The 18,078-nt window shown below is 40.2% G+C and overlaps 1 protein-coding gene across 5 annotated transcripts in view; it reads right to left on the bottom strand.

Moving 5' to 3' along the window:
- pdlim5a (PDZ and LIM domain 5a) overlaps positions 1-18,078 on the bottom strand; it is a 125,270-nt gene that overhangs the window by 106,882 nt on the left and 310 nt on the right. For all 5 annotated transcript variants that reach the window (XM_041786945.1, XM_041786946.1, XM_041786947.1 and 2 more), the window contains exon 2: positions 17,513-17,790. In XM_041786945.1, the coding sequence (XP_041642879.1) occupies positions 17,513-17,611 (99 nt within the window). In that variant the 5' untranslated portion in view covers positions 17,612-17,790. The remainder of the gene's footprint in view (positions 1-17,512; positions 17,791-18,078) is intronic.

Below are 18,078 nucleotides of genomic sequence, written 5' to 3'. Positions count from 1 at the left end.
AGTGACTAGATTTAGACATTGTAAAGGAATTTGCTTGCAGATTTTGGTGATTTAAAAATAAAAAAAATTACCTGAGCATTAGCACCTGAGGTATCAAAACAGGTCTGGAAAGTTTGATTTTTACTATTCTTCAACTACTTACTGCTGTTTTGAATGACAAAAACTTGAGTCAATGGCCACATTTTTTTGTGCTAGCACTCATTTTCAATGCAAAACCAATGTAGTTCAAAATTTTCAACACGCAATATCCCAAGTGCAAAAATGTCCTTGGTGTCAGCAGTTATTTCCCAGTGTTAACAATCAACACTTTGAAACTGAGGGTGTGGGCACTGCTAGCACAAAAAACTGTGGCTGTGAACACAGGCCCTTATGCATCTTTTTGGCGTTTGTATCACCCAAAAGATTTTTCATTCTTTTTTTAACCTAAGGAGGATTAAAGTATGATGTTTCTTTGACCAGTTTTACATTTACTATGAAAGTTATGACTTTCAAAGTAGGAAACTCAAAAACTACATATTTATTTCATGCCTCATTTCTCCAATGAGGCCCTGGGTAGCCCCTCCCACTTATCCCCTCACTGCAACACCCATGATTGGTTAATAAAGGTTAAAAAAAGGTGTAATCTTAAACAACAGAAGGGTACACATAAAAAAGACCTACTGGAAAGAGTTAAAGTTACCATATTTATGAGTGTCTCTGCTCTCCAGTACTTAATGTTCTTTCTTTACATAACTATTTGCATGAACATGAAATGAGGCACAACATACATCACAGAAGGCTGTGTTTAAAAAAAAACACATGGGATCAGTGTCAACAAATCTGCTGCATTATTTTGTGTTGTAAAGGAAACCTGCCCTCTCCTAAACATGAACTGAACAAGCCAGCATTCACAGCCAGACTCAATGATGTGATTGTCGGGGTGCTGAGGGACTCGGCATCACCAGAGCTGGGAAACACATGGAACAGGAACACCGCAACATGAACACAAGACCGGATTGTTCTTATTCCATATGAACTAACAGTATGGTACTTGTGCGTCATCAGTGGTACCGCGCGCAGGAGCTGTAATAAAACTAAACTACTGGTTTGAAGTTGTAGATTATGTCATGTTTAACTGGTTTTAAATGCTGTAGCCAGCTTGCCAAAAGATATTAAAATGGGTTAAACCAACAATTATTCCATTTCCTGCGAAGAAGTAATGTGAGAATTACAACTTAGTGTGCTTTTAATCAAACAGATCTACAGCTCAGTGGGTGAAATGTTCATCTGGAGATTCAGAGAATAAAAAATGCTTCTAGATGATGTAAGGGCCTTCTCCCACAGTTGGTGCTATAGGGCTGGCAGTGCTCACAATCTCCATTTCAGATTGCTTCTCACCAGTGATAATAGTTGCTAGGTAGTTAAGGTTGACTTCTGCTTTCCTCTGTAGTATCCGTACACTGTTTTAAAATGGCTCTGAGTGCCTCATGAAATTTTAGCAAGAAAACATAAACACAATATAACAGAATCCAGTCCTGACACTGGCAGCAGCTGTAGACCTGGAAACTTTACCCTTGAAAACACAAGACAGAGCGGTCTCAGAAGTCCTGCTTAGGGATGCAAATCTTTGGAACCAGCAATTTGAGTCGGTTAAGATGGAGCTCAGCAAAAATTCAAGCAGGAAAACTGTTTCTACTCATTCATAAGTCTCCACTTGTTCATATCTCTCCCTTCTTCCATTCTTTCTCTCTTCCCGCTCTGGTGATCAGCTGATTATAGGCTTTCACCCTCCTAAGTACAGAGTTAATCAGATTCTGCCACAACCTGGATTGACCAATCATTTATTTATATTTATATTTATTTGACTATTTTAAGTCAGTTGTCTCCTCTTTTATTGTTGTTTCAGTGTGGATGCTGCAACCCTCCTCCACCCCAGCCACCTCCATTAAGTTCACCAGCATCTATTCCAGCATCTCAGAAGTTTCATCTGATCCTGCATCCCTCATCAACACCACCACTCATGTCTGGACTCGATGGGGGGGGGGGGTATTCTATTCCTGCTCTTGGCTTCACTACCCCTTCACGTACATAAAGTCATCACAATGGAGTCTAACCGCTAAAGACACCGCACATTTCTCTGTCATTAAAATTTGTAAAACAAATTATTGTTAAACTCTTATTAAGTCTCTCTTGACTTAACTAAATTTGATCATTTTTTGTATCAGTTCCACTCCACCTCATCTAAACTGTAATGCAGCTGCCTGCCACTAGTAGCCGCTGTAGCTGTTCTATATGACTCCTGGCTTGCTGTCAGTGTTTTTATTTAATCCAAACATCTACTAGCTTTAAGGGACCATGCAGTTTAGCACTATTGTGATCTAGAAATTAGCATAAAGTTGTCCAGAGTCTGTGTCAGCTTATACTCACACACAGTAGAAGCAATGAGTGACGATATTCAGCTCAGGAATGGGGGCGGTAATCTACAAAAAGAACTGAAGACTGGTAGCGTAAGCTCTGCTAATGTTAGCGACACTCAGCAAATCAACCATAACCATGTGATGTCGTCATACCACTGCATTGTAAAGCTGGTTTACAGAATGTTCTTATTTGACTTAAAACTAGCTGGCTAAACCAATCAAATTTTGCGTTTAATAAGATGAGAAATTATACACAGGGGAACATCACTATTCCTGCCCTTTCTTGATTTCAACTAGCCAATGAGAAAGAAGGGTCACTGACGGATACGGCACAGTTCCAAAAGTTGAGAGCACTGAGTGCAGCAACAAAAAACAGCTGGTGCCTAGGCCTTTTTTTCCTAATACTAGACTATATTGGCTTTGTTTTGAAAATGAGCTCTGCTAGCACTCAAAGTGCCGGCTGTGAACACAGACTGAAGAGTTAGCTGAAAAAATCTATGGTCTACAACGGTGTTTCCCACCCTTTTTTCTTTGAGCCCAACATGAAAGTGACTATGAAAGTTTGGGCCCCCCAGGACAGATGGGTAAAAAGAAGTGATAGATTATAGTAAAAAATTAACAGAAATTGTAAATCTTTATAAAATAGCCCTAAACAAGCATGTTTTTAATCAAAGACCTTTATATGAATTATTCATAAATGTTATATCATGATTTTAGTTAAAATGCAAACATTTTTTGATCTGCCTCAGAGCAGACAGAGCCTCTCACCCTCCCTAAGGGGGTCTTGGACCCCAGGTTGGGAAATAATGATCTAGAACAACAAATTTGTAAATTATGAAATTTGGTTAAATGATCTCGGGTCTATTCTTGTCATAGGCATCTGACTCCAGAATCCAAAGTCCACTTCATAATGTCCAAACAAAGCATCGAGGAAAGACAAATGTTGCTTTTGCTATCCCAAAAGATTTATTTCCCTTCTCCTGAACTCTTTTTCATTTGCTTCTTATCAGTCTTTCCTGACCACTGAGAAAATCACAAATAAACACGATACTAGCTGTAGGCCACTACTTAGAAGAGGGCAGAGCAGCTTCTACTGTGGAAAATATACTCCTCTCTTTTTTCCCTCTCACTTGCTGTCTGATCAGCTGCAGCTACGCACAGGTGACGGACTCGACCTCGATGCTTAATGGGACTTTGTATTTGGATGTTTCTTCCACAGGTAGAGTTGTATAGTCTAACTATTATGCAGGGTATTTTTTAGAGCGTAGGTAAATTTTTATTTTAAAAATACTGTAATAGTAAACAATAATGCCATTTTAATGAGTGTTTCCCCCTTTCTTCGAGTATTTCATGTGATTTTTATTTCAAGATGGTTCATGCATCAACATGTGTGACACTGATGTGGCTTTTTACAACAGATACCGTTACTCCTGCTGTAAGTCGCTCCTTTTTAATCTAAGAAGAAGAAAAAGAAAGCTGTCTGCAGCCAATATGTAAGGATGAGAATGTTTCCAAAATAACCCCCTTCTTTTCTCCCTATTAGTCATTTAACACTGGTATAACGGTACAAACTCACCCAACAAATGATTATGAATAACCAGGGCTAAGTAAAGAATAATGACCTCATGTTAAAGCCAAAATAACTGAACGCTAAACCATGCAAAAACATCAACTTCAACTTCACAAATTCTGGAGACTGATTAATTACCGAGGTCTGTGTGAACCCAGAAAAGTGTAGTCGATTACCCAGCGCTATCCAAACACAACAAGCACACACAAAAGCATACTCTTCTATTAGCACTGACAGATTGATTTGTGGCAGAGGAAATGATAGATGTTGATTCTGGCCCTGGGACTGTTTTCATAAGATAGAAAGATACTTAGAGAGAAGCAGGGGGACTTGTTTGATGAAGATAGATTTAAGTACTGTTAGCTCTTATGAAAAAGCTGTCAACTGGCTCTGATAGTCCTCGCTACGAAAGGTTAAAGCACTATGAGAACTGGTCTTTAATGCAAAGGTAATATACCATAAAGAAATAAGAGGCAAATGTTTAAAATAGACCCATCACTGTGATCAGCTGTCGTCACCGTCAGTGGAAAAACATCACTGGGGAGGTAGGAGGCAGCATCCTGATGCCGTTCCAGGAACTGCATTCTTCCTTGAAAAGGTTTTATTATAGATTAGCTGCCCGTTCATCTCGCTGTGGTCACAGTACAGGGCTGTCCAGACTGACTGCCAATTCCTTCAAATCTGTTTTTATCTTCAGACATTCCTGTACAGAGCTTCGGAGGAAAACATCAATCAACGATAACATGTTGGATGTGCTGTGATGGACACCAACAAAAAAATGAACATATTTTAAAAATCTGCTGACAAAGTCCAAAAGAAGAGCCCACATTAAACCAATGTTTAAGTCTGCACTGGTTGCCTGTTAGTTTTCAGTTTTTTTTTATTCTTTTATCAGATTGTGAAATACCCCATGGCCATGCACCAGTCTTAACTTATGAACCAGGACAGGTCCTCAGATTTGTAGGATCTTCTCTAAACTGTTTTACAGAGCAGAACAAAAACTTGGTGATGCCTCCAGCTGTTACGCTCCAAGAGAGTGGATCAGACTGCCAGAGGCTCTGAGGGAAGCTGAGAGTGTCAAGACAATCTAAAATTATAGCTATTTAGTCTGGCTTTTGTGATAATTTGTGATTTTATGGTCATTAAGGATGCACAATGTTGGATTTTTGCAGATATCCAATATGCCGATGTCATCAGATTCATTTTAGCTGATATTAATATTGATGCCGATATTTCAATCTGTAGTTCCGACTTGAAAGTTAAGTCCTTATAGCACACTTTAAAGTTTAAAGATCAAGGAAAAGCAAAGTGAAAGACTTCAGCTGAGATAGGTCTGTTGGTCCTGCCTTAAACTCCAGAGACTTATGCCTACATACGGCCAATATTTTCAGCTGATATAGGCTGATGTTAACTTCATATACTGTGCAGATATTCTAGGAATGTTTGGGCCAGAAATTGAGACTGAAGTAAGGCGTATATGTGGCAAGTAAGTCGCCTGAGGGCACTGTCGGGTAGGAAGGAGGATTGACACAACTCCAGACATGCTCTGGATGTCCTTAGACACTGCCGTGGGTTTGGGAAAATAATCTGTTGAAAAGATAACAAAGTCCACACCTTTAGGGCAGAGTAAGAGATCAATGTGGCAAGTAAGCATGTCCTAGAGTCCTGTCTGGGTGGTTAGTCGGGTTGCCGAGGAGATCCCAAGAGCTCAAAATCCGCTGGCACTCTCCAGGAGTATCACCAGGTGTGAAAAGGTGCAAGGACAAAACAGATGCAGACAAGCTTAACCTTAGCTGCTGAGGGTTTTCTTTAGTATCCACAGCAGTGGTTCTCAACTGGTGGGACCCGAAAGTGGGCTGCACAGTCTTTTTCAGTGGGTCGCGGATGTGTGCCTGAACCAAATTGTCCATGATACTCTACGAAACATGCATGTTTTGTCCTATTTCATTGTTTGGTTACACCTTTTTTTACTGTCTTAGGCCCAAGCTCAACTATTTTTTATTAAAAACATCTGATTGACTAAAAAATTCCCCAAAATTTGGGTTGCGATTCTCCTTGAGGAGTTGATGGTGGGTCCCATGACTTAACCAGTTAAGAACCACTGCACTGGAGAGTTAGTCCAACAATAAAGGATTAAGTCCCATATTAAAAGCCTTTTTTCTTTTAGCAGAAATAAACACACTGGTTAAAATGCTTTTGATGGTTGTAGCTCCCTATTTTATCAATACTTATACCTAACCTTGATACTATAACCAAACAGATAACTTCTAAGACAGTTAAGGGTGCGACTGATTTGACAGACAGATGCGTTGTAGCTGTTTGTGAGGAGGCTTAAGGCCGGCCACACTACATGATTTTTTTAATCTGGAATGATTTTTAAACTGTGGGAGACCACAGACTTCGGGACCATTTCCAAAGATTTTTCATCTTTAATCCTCTGAACGCAGACACTGGACAACTCAGCCAGACTCTCAGATCACTGGAGACCACACACCTGCTGACCTGCCTGTGACCTTGCGTGATCACATGACTTCAGAAAAAACAAAACAAAACAAAAAAAAAAAAACACGGATGTCTGTCGATACCGTCTTGCTGTCTCTCCACAACAGGCTGTCCTGGCATGCGTTGCAGGTGAAGCAAAATCATAAAAGAAGGGAAAGACTTAGGATGAACTCATGGCTGAAATTAAGTTAAAGTTGTGTTCATGGTTGTGAGCGGTGAAAGTACGTATGATCTGGCTGTGACGGTACCCGGTCTGCTTGCTCTCATTGGTTGTTGTGGGTACTATATCAACGGCACTACGACCTAGAATCGTAATCGTAAATATCAATCATGTTTGATATTTACGATCTGGGATTTTGGACACTATGACGCGACTGGAGTAGTAAAACAACTGTGTTGACATCACCCACATGCAGACTACTCAGACAGTCGTTTGTGACGAGGCTTCTCTCGGGATACGCCCCCACGATCGTCGGGGGAGGCAAATCTTGCCCCAAATTGGGCTTTAAATCCTGTAGTATTTAGCCGGCCTAAGGCCCGCCTCAGCTCAACTTCTTTGCCTGTTACTAAAGTGATTAAAAGTTATGTAAATATAGCTTTTATGAAATGTAGACCACTATCCTTCTACTCCAAACACCTCTTCAGACTGATACTAGTTGTTTAATACAGTTTATCAACAGTTATTAACAGCTATAAAAAACGTGTTCTCAGCATGCTTCAAAAAATTATTTTGGGTGTCATAGTTGATGCATTTATGGGCACACGCTGTAAAGTGATCTTTTTAAATAACTCACCAAATTTTTTTGGTTTTAATAATAATGTTTATTCACAGTTAGGGGCATGAATGATATAAGAGCAACCTGGTATGATGTAGCTGTTTGTCAGCAGGCCTGAAACCCTCCTCAGCTTCACCTCTTCGTGTGTCCTACAGTTTGTGTCAGCTGCTACTGTGTAGAAAAGATTTCACAAGGGTGACAAACTTATTCTCAGTCATAAATAATTTGCCTTAAATAACTGCAATCCAAATGATTGTTCGCTATAAAATGCTGTGGATTCTAAATCAAGCGTATACATTTCCCAGCATGCACTCTGCTTAACACTGAGCCTAGATCCAGGAGCTGTTAAAACAGGGGAGCAGATCCCAGTTCTTCCGAAGAGGGTGCGGTGATGGGAGGCGACCTGTAAACTGATGCATCTATTCTTAGAAGCCTAATGCACACGCTCCCCCCGGGCTGCCTCCCCTTAAATTATTTTAGCAGTGGATCCTGTAAGTGGACTGCCCTCGGTAAAGGTTGAAATATTGATTCACTGTGTTGTAAATTTAACCAGGAATAGCAGGCAGCCTTTTTCTCTTTCCACACATGAAAGACTCAGTTCTTCAGAACCCTCTGATCCCTTAAAAGAAGTCCATTGATTCCATAATAAAAGGTTTTAACAAGGATTGACAGGAACTGGATTGCATCTGCAGGCTGTTTTCTGCACAGTCCATCCTGTAATGTACTAATTCGGCAGTAGATGAGGCAATAAGGTAGTAAAGTTACCAAACAATATAGCCATTATTCTCTTTGAGAAATCAGCTGCTTGTAAATGAGCAAAAACCTTATCTGAGTGCCCACTTGCACCCACTCTTATATTGGCGTCAGCAGCCATGTTGCTTTTAAAACCAACCCCTCCGTTTCCTCTGTAAATTTCTCCTTTTATGGACAACGTCTGACTGGAATGCCGTAGTAAACTTTTTCATTGGCACTTTGAGAAACAACACTGTCAATGTTGGCTTATAATGAAGCTGTTTTTGTAAACTCTAAGAGTAGAATAGAAGTTGTGAGAACAAAAACACTCAGAGGGCAGAATCAGCTTGACAACTCAACCCTATGACATAATCTAACGTGTTAATACTGCCGCTTTGACTCGGGCTTTAAACAAAACACACAGTATACTCATGTATGTATAGGAACAGCAGCTGTTAGCGTGTGTGTGGCTTGGCAGCGGCGTTGTGTTCTCTAATAACCCCTCGTCTATACCTTCTTCAAACCAGCCTTGTGGTTAAACTGGCACGAATCAGGCTGTGTGTTTTACTGGTCTTTGTGCCAGCGTGCATGGGCAGACAGTGTGTGATTAGTGGTCACTAACACTGCTCTTCATGGCTGTAAAATGGATTTAATAGGTGGAAGGAGATGTAGCTCTGGTTTGATTCTTGTATCAGGACTTAAGTATATTGTTTGCTTGGAGTGAGTCAGATCTTATGTAAGATCAAAAAGCCACAGACTAATAAAACAGAGAGGTATTTGGTTACAGAGAGAAATGAGGGGGAGAAAAACAAATAGGAGAGAAGGAGGGGATGAAGGTATGATAAGAATGAAGAGGGCAGAGAGGCAGATCCAGATAGATGACCTGCTGAGTGACTTCATATGTTTGTCATGTAGACGGGCTGTCATCAGTCGTCCTGCCACCCTCGCTCTCCGTCTACGGCGGGGAGATTCTTTCACAAAGTCTGCATATCAATACCAGCTCACTTTAATCCACACGTGCCTGTCTCTTACTCTGTTCATCTCCACCTTTCTCCAGATATATTAAAAGATGCACTGCTTTTTTTGTTTGACAGAATAAGACATTAAAAAACTTGTGCACAAGATACCATGGCAGCTGATCATGCTGATAAATTTTAAACTGCAGTTATTTCAAAAAAGAAAAGAGTGGAGTCCCTGGAGGAGATCAAAAGTAAGCCAGAATTCAATGAAGGAGAGTATGGGGGAAGTTTTTGAACTCATTCAGCCATGGATGAGAAAATGCATGTTTGAAACTTTGATATGCAGGCAAGTAAATCTGAGTAATGTATCACCATCTGCAGCCATTTATGTCACTCTAGGGTACGCACAATATACCTGTAGACATTACTCAGAGACTGGCAGTCACTCTGAGCTACCCAGCGGACCATCCACAAGGCTTGAAGTCTGCAGCACTGGTTACTTTTTTTAAGAGGTGCACATCAGCTATGCATGAAGGCCTCCAGGTTTAGGGCTGCTGCACATTTGCTACAGTATAAATTTGATAACCTGGCATGCCAGATAGTTTCATATATCCATTGCATAGGAAATATTTTATATTCATCTGCACTATAAGCCAGAAAAGTTGAAGGTTTTTATAAACATGAGCTGTATCAACTTAAAAATCCAAAATAGCTATTTCAGCTCCATTTTTCTAAGTTTAGAACACAGTTTTAGTTTTAAGTAAACAGTGCCCAATCATTTTAAGTATTTTTGTCATTGTACTCAAAGTATTCAACAATCACCTCTTAAGCTGAAGAATTATTTTGGATTTTTAAGTTAACACAGCTCACTTTTTCCTAACAACCTTCAACTGCTCTGTGTAGTTCAATGATCATCAACTGGAGTTCCCGGGGTCCACATCAGACCCCCTTGGCTTCCAATCCGGCCTCCAGATGATTATTAAATTCAGAACTTAAAGAGGGAAAAAATATGGCATGCAATTGTTGAAAGCCTTCAACCTAGCGGCTTCTCTGACCAGAAGCACACTAGTATTTCTGTAATTTGGATCAGTTTTCCACGAAAGACTCTTTAAGAGTGCAATTTCCCCCAAACCTTCACAGAAGATTTATTTCCTGCATGTGTTCTTGGCCAACCAAGACACAGCGTGTTAACATCAAACTCAGTGATCAGCATCAAGAGGGCTCCAGGAATATGCAGCTAAAATATCTCAATCACCCCCTTGTGGCTGGCTGCAGTATAGGTGATAGGGACTCATTTGATTGTTAGTGAGGTAGTGGACACTAACATTTTTTTTTCAGCTGTACACTGACGTATCTGACTGAACTTTGAGAAAACACATCAGTGCTGGTGTTATTTCTGATATGTGCACCAAACAACTTTTAATTAGCTTAATTAACATACATCTGCTTTGAAAAATCTTTTCTGAAAAGGTGGGGCTTATGTGACATAGAACCCTACCATTGGTGGGTTTCTACATCACAAACGTTACATAAAAGGTAGAATGTTACCACTCCTAACCAACTTTGCCATTCTCCCATCCTCTCCTGCACCTACACTTCCTCGTCTCTGAAAGCTACGGCTTTAGTAATGCCGGTGCTGGAGCCAACAGCCCAAAAAGGTAGCGCATATCCATATCTATGCTCATGGCCACCACGCTCCACCATTTTACAGCCTGCTCTAGGGGACTCTGGAGGGGAAAAATCCTCCACCTCATAAGATCACTATGAGGCAGCAGTGCTGCGGGACTCTGTGTCACTCTCTGGCAAGGAAACATCTGGAAAACCCCATCCCTTTTCGTTCCCTCCTCTCAGTACCAAACTGCTCACTTTTTTGCATTACAGAAGTGGGCGGATTTAAATTGGAAGGAATTAATGTTTTTTTTTTTTTTTTTAAGATTTATTTTTGGGCATTTTTGTGCCTTTATTAGATAGAGGAGGACAGTGGATAGAGTCAGAAACAGGGTCAAGAGTGGGGGCGAGACATGCGGTAAAGGGCCTCAGGCCGGATTCGAACCCAGGCCACTCGTGTACAAGGGGAGCGCCTTTAACCACTAGACCATCTGCTCCCCGGAATTAATATTTTTACAAGAATTTGTTAATTAGAAATACTGGTTTTATTTAAGATTATTTAAATGTCTGGCCCCCACAGCATTGGTCAAGAAAAAGCTGGCCCATGTAAAAATGGAGTTGATGACCTCTGCTGTATAGAGGTTATTGATGGATAAAAACTAGTGCCAAGGCAGTCGGGTGAGTGCAAAAACATCCTCTTTGCCAAGAAAAGTGTTCAGTGTGGCTCTGTGCTCTTGTTTTAATAAATAAATGTGGTCCAGTTCTGGTAAAACTGCCTCTATACTATAAACTGGTGCTGGCCATTGTATACACCGGGTTACAATGCAACTTAACCATGTCCGTAACTATCTAAAACTCATGCCACAGCAGTCAGCAGAAGAGCAGAAACATATTTTCCATAATGAAAAGCTTTCAGTGTTTTGCTCTTCATTTTACTATGAAATTTTCCCCAGTTCTGATAAAACTGAAGCTATACTAAACCGACATCTGTGCTTGTTGCTACACCAGTGGCAGCCATAGCGTTCAGCTTCCAGTACAACAAACCGTGCTCATAGCTACGGCCTCATTCTCCTGAAATCATGCTGACTGGTCAGGTCCATTCTTAGACAAGGCAATCATTTCAGACTGGAGCATTGCAAGATGACAGACAAGAAATCGGGCCAATCCCTCTTCTTTGCAGGTTATACATTTGAAGTAGAAGTAGGAATCAGGCTTTACCTCTACCTTAACGCAGCTACAGTCATTAAAATATCTTTTAAGAAATAATCAAGCCTGTCTCTGGTGTTTGCGTTTGCGTTTTTTAGTCCGGTAAAGACATCTGTATTAATTTCAGTGTAGTCCAACTAAAAACTCCTCATAGGAGCTTTAAAAAGCAAACTTTGTCATGTTATCCACACTCTGTGAGCTCCATGGTCCTATAAAGACTTCAGTAACATATATCAGCACCAAAGCCTGCATCACTGCTCACTCATTCTCCTGCCAGCTTTATGAAACCTCAAACCCCTGTAAGTGTCATTGTGATACTGCAGTAAAGGTCAGGAAGGCTGCTTAGAAGTAAATGTTTGTTTGTGGAGCTTCTCTAGGGAAAGAAAACCTTCTTCAAACTGAATCAACACTGATATTCATTTATCAACATCTTTTGATGAATGCATGACTTCTTCAGACTGATTTTTACAGAGTTTTTCTCCAAATGTATTTCAGATGTGGCAGCGTGCACACGTCCAAACTGGCGGTTGTATACAGAGTATAATTTGAGCTTGTCACTTTTATCTTCTCGCCTTCTTTTCCTATTCTGTCCTCTGTCTGTCATTTGTTTTCCTCTCAGTTGCCCAGATAGCATCCAATAATTTCAACTCTGTGCACACAAACTCACAGGCACAAACACACAAATGCACAAATGTGGTAAAAATACACATGGCTTGAATTAGTGGGAAAAGTATCACATCCAAACTAATAACACAAACATGGCAACCCAAAGGAGCCCCTAGGGGGATTGGCACAGAACCTGGCAAGCCATCCATCATCGGTCTCATGTTGCCATGAGGCTGCACACTGCCAGTGTGAATATACTGCCTATGTGTGTTTATTTGTGTGTCTATTAAGCAGCAGAGTCCCAGCAGAGTGAAACAGAAGCTCGAGAAAACTCAGAGGAGGATAATCTCACATCAGGATCAGGCTTTGGTTAAAATGATGAGGGGAGCTGTGTTTGCGTGACCTCTAATGTGTGAATGAGGAACAGACTCAAAGGGCAACTAAAGGTAACAGAGAAATGCAGAGAAACCAAGAGACCATCAAGTTCATTTTTTCACACAGAGGGACCAAAGCCAAGATTTGTGCGCCAGAACTTTGATTGCTGCACTTTCACTACAGACAGTGAAGCATTCAGAGAGCGAGGAAAGGTTTCCTGTGTGGTCAATACATGACAGATGGCATATTATTCAGTGGAGCTATCATAGTGTGGTGGTGGAGGTGGGGGTTGAGTCTTAGAAGACACCAGGAGCAGAGAGAGGTGGTGAAAAGACCACCAGAAAGAGGGGAGCATGAGGAGAGAGGGAAGGAAGGAAGCATGGAAATCACTCCATCCTTTTAATCACTTATCAGCCATATGGTGTTTCAGGGATGCAATTCTATACGTGTATGGAGTAGGGCTGTGCAATTATGTGAAATCTAATCATTATCATGTTATAGGCATTTGCAATACACACAATGCAATAGTCCGAATTTAAAGCAATGAATAGGTGTGACATTTTCAATGGACATGAGCAATGCTTTCTCACTCAGCATGCAAGATAAAAGTCTGGCTACAATAGCTCTGCTTTCACATGGGGATGCCTTAATCAGGATTTTTGCTGCCTTTATGACACTCATTGATACCGATCATGTACGGGACATCGGCTCATTCACTACTGATCCTGTTTTGTCTTTTGCTACAGTGGTTGGTTCAACGGAGGTGTGCAAAATCCTCTCAAGGATCAATGCCATGAGTGTCCTGCAGCAAGAATTACACAATGTTAATTGATAGAAATAAATAAACAGAACAAACTTAACAAACTGACTAAAATTAAGCCTATTCATAATGTTACCAGTGCTAAGCACCCTTTAAAATTAAAGTAGTATAAAAAACAAAAATTCTAATATACGTGTCTCATCCCTTAACATTTGTCATGTGATTTTTGACATTCACACAGTCACATTTGTCTCTCTGAGGGGGTTAGTTTGGTTTCAGCAACAAACTCATGAACAAAATTGCCTTTTTATCAGTGGTTACCTGTGATTTAGTGGTAACAGTGGTGAGTGGTGAGTCTGAATCTGTGCAGTTACAGTGTGGAACCGAACTACTGTAGATCATTTGTCCCATACTTGGGGTCCAGGCCCCCTATAGGGGCCACTAAAGATCCGGGGGGGGGGCTTTGCCTGCTTTAAGGTGTCAAATTAAGATTTGGATACATATTCTTTTTTAAACCATAATTAGAAACATAATGTATTAGGGTCAACCTAAAAGCTGAAAAATAAAGAGAATCTGTTCATTTTTTCAATTTGGGGAAAAACACCTACATTTTAGAGATTAGAAAGTTGTACATTTAAGAGGAATAAAACTCAGAATTTCAGGGTTCAAAAAGTCGGAAATTTACAAGCAAAAACGTGACATTTCAAAGTTTAAAAAGGCTGAAATTTTGGCACCAAAAACTCAAAAATGTCAAGTTTTAAAACCTAAAATTTACAACAGCATATAATTATACAGTGTATAATAAAGAGGATTTGTTCATTTTAAAGACAAAACTCTAAATTCTTAAGTCTAAAAGCTGTTGATTAAAGAAAAAAAAGATTATTTTTTTTACTTTAAAATTTGTAAATGTACTGTTGTATGACTGGTCACTGTGTTATGAAACCTTAAATCAAATTTCAGTCAACTCAAACATCTCTAAGTTTATAAAATTAAGTTTCAAAATCAAGAAAAATGAGGCAGTAAAATCTGCTCCAGGATGTTATGGGCGTCTCTGTACCAGAGAAGAGAAAAAGTCAGTTTTCCTGCTCAAATCTCTGTTATGATGCTTTAAATGATCCATAGACCACTGTGGCTGATAGATCTGGCAAATTTACCTCACACCGAACAAAAAAAACAGCATTTAACTGACTGTTAACTTTCAATAAAGGCAGTGACATCAGCTAACAACAGACTGTACTGAGATGAACTGCTCTGTGATTTTATATTGTAGTGTTAGAGGGGCGGAGTCATTTCCCACTGTGGGCTCATGACATCATGAGCCCACATATTGGCCCCACCTAAATTAAACCAAGCCAGGAAAGAGGTGAAAAACTTTCTAACGGCCTAAATCCAAACTTCAGTCATATGTAGATTTCAGTGTGAACTTTGGATTTCACTTTACAGGCTCTCTCATTTTTATTACTGTTAGTGCTGAAAAATCCACACTCACACAGGTTACCTTGGAGCTAAATGTCTCTACCTTAAATTTTTCTGGGTTTTCTAAGTTAGAATCCTGTAAGCTTTCTGTCAAAAACTCCCATGACTCAGTCACCAAACTAGGAGTCTCAGCCTCAGTATAACAGCGGATTTTGCAAGGCCTCATGCTGTAATGAGCTTACACCACTTTGTAAATTACTCACTGTGGCCATGGAGCACCATCAGGACCAATCCAGGAAAATCTGAACTTTAAGTAGTCATAGTCATGCTTCCTTTTTCTGCTCACTCCAGACTCTTTCTGGGCAAGTCCTGGTGTGTTGTAGGAATCAGTACAACCATGCTTGGGTATTTCTGAAGGTGAGTTGTGTAAGGTATTTGGCAATAGTAGTGGCATTAGCCTCAAGTGTGTTTCCCCTTTAAGGATGCCCTTGGAGATGCTATACAGTGTAGCATATGGGTACATCTCTCCATGTAATTTAGCAAGTTTGAGGTAAAAAATGATGTCTAGGTCTAGGTTGTAGTGCCACTGACGGAGTACCCACAAGAGCCAAGAGCACACCGGGTAGCTTCACCAGATGGATCATACGTACTTTCACCACTCACAACCATAAACACAGCTGTACTTTAATTCCATCCAGGATTTTGTCCTGAGTCTTTCCCTTGTTTTATGATTTTTGCTGATGTTGACAGACATCCCTGTTTTTTTTTCTGAGGTCACATGATGACATGAGGTCGTAGGCAGGTCGGCAGGTGTGTGGTCTCCAGTGATGGGACAATCTGGCTGAGTCGTCTAGTGTGTGCGTTCAGAGGATTAAAGATGAAAAATCTTTTGAAATGGTCCTGAAGTCTGTGGTCTCTCACGGTTTTAAAATTGTTTCAGATTAAAAAATCATGTAGTGTGTGGCCAGCCTAAGGGGGATCAGTTTTGTGTTTGGTTTACTTTTTCTCAAGCTGCTCTGCCCCTGAAGTCCCCTGGTGCCTCCTAGGTCACACTTCACTCTTTGAAACCCACTGGCCTAACAAATTAAAGGCAGTAAGCCCCAGAACATTAATTCAGTTGCATTATGCAACAGATGCTGTTGTTTTATATTGATAAGGAAACAATTCCTAACCTCCAAGCAAATGTGTGTGTCTGTCAAACCTACATTTTCCTCTCTTGTAGTTGCATTTGAACATATCATGATGATCGTAATCACCTTGGCCTATAGGTGGATTGACTGAATCATAAACACGTCCTACTGTACTGTTAGCAACAAGCTTTAATCTTGTCAGTTCCAACTTGGATTTACATTTAGAACTGATATTTTTTACACTCAAAGGTGAAACATTTTGGTTTTATGTTAAAATGCTAACAACTGCTTTATACTAATGAAGCCTATATCATAACACTATAATGCATACACAGTGAGTCTCAGCAGCAGACAACAAAGTATTATCTCTAGATCAGGGGTGGGCAACTAGTGGCCCGGGGGCCACATGTGGTCCTGCCACTCATTGTGGCCCCTAACTCTATTTCATATGCCATTAAAATTATGAACATGAAGAAAATACAACAAAATCAAAGCATCCAAAATAGAAGCATTTCTCTTTTAATCTGGGATTATGGTATATGTTTAGTCCTTCAAAATAAATTAGTAGATATAATTGACTGTAATTGCTTCTTGAAAACATTTGATATGCATCATTAAATGCATCTTAAATAGCAGGCCAACAGGTAAAATATATTTACATAACCTGTGACTATTATGATCAATGGGTTGAAATAGTAGCTTTAGTTTGATTTAAATCTTTGCTTAGCTCATCAAATTTACAATTTCTATTTGCACTTGAGTTTGAAAATAGACATTTTGGTTGGCAAAACTGTATTTCTTTCTTTGAGTTATTAGTAATCATAGTGTTTCAATTGAGAAAATACAACGTTTGTAACAATCTGGCTCCTTTAGTATGAAGAATAAAATTAATGTCTCCCTCCTGGTATAAAGTTGCTGACCCTGCCCTAGATGGTCAGTTTTTGAAATGATAACTTAAACCATTAAGTCCACGCTACCTATCACAGATATTTTATTGAAATGTACCAGTAAAGATCATTCAGTGCTGTACTTTCACACCACTTTAATGCAATCAGGAGAAGAAGATTTCAGATGAAGCTACCAGTCAGTTGTCCTTAGATTAACTGCTGTCAGTGTGGTTTTGGGATTTGTTTGGATTCAGGAGGAACATGTTCGATGTGTCTCTGGGCAAGACCCTTGACCCTAAACTGCTTCCAATGCTGCATCATTGGTGTGTGAATGTGTATGGATGCACGCTTTGAGTAGTCAGACGAACAGCCTATACTAGCTAAAAGTCCATTTATTATGAGGACAGTCTAAACGATCATGAATTCTTAATATTTCTCTACTTTTTCCACTTTTTATCCTTGTTCCAATGTTGGACATTATTATCCCAGATTGCACATTTTTCCTATACCATGCAGACCTAGTCAGGAGTTAAAACAGAGTCTCTTTTGCTCAAAATGGAGCAGTGCTGTGCAGGAGTAGGAGTCTTACCCTGGAGATGGTGAGGGGCATGTTGAAGTCCTTCCCCCCCTGCAGCCTGAATCCCCAGGGGGCAGGTCCTGACAGAGTGACGCTGTAGTTGCTGCTCATGGTCTCCCTGACGCTGTATAACTCGCTCTCAGCGTTGACGTAACTGACAAGTGTTGATGTCACAAGCAGGAACGATCTGCTGCAGGTCAGGTGATAACAGTGATGTCACCGCGTTTGGATGATGGGTCAGAATTTCTGTCTGGACCACTGAGGCTCCTTTGGAGATGTTGATGGAAGAGCTGAGGAAAGATATAGAAAGCATGCTTTACGTTTGTTTTTTATGGTTATATAAGACAAAGGAAGTGCCTGGAAAACAGGAGTGATGGGCTTGGGGGGATGCTACAACGGGGGAACAGAGGGGTCAAGAGGACAATGAAAACAGAGGAGATGAGAAGCACCAATAGAAAAGGAAATTTAGAGAAATAAAGACAGTCTAAACAGAGTGATCTCTGCAACTTTAAGAACACAAATGTACATTTTCCATGTAAAAGGATGTACTGGATAATTAGGAAAAATATTAGAAATCC

Source organism: Cheilinus undulatus, linkage group 5 (assembly GCF_018320785.1).
Source record: "Cheilinus undulatus linkage group 5, ASM1832078v1, whole genome shotgun sequence".
NCBI classification, from domain to species: Eukaryota; Metazoa; Chordata; class Actinopteri; order Labriformes; family Labridae; genus Cheilinus; species Cheilinus undulatus.
Note: the sequence above shows the minus strand (reverse complement) of the source record. Positions and strands in the feature narration are given on the sequence as shown.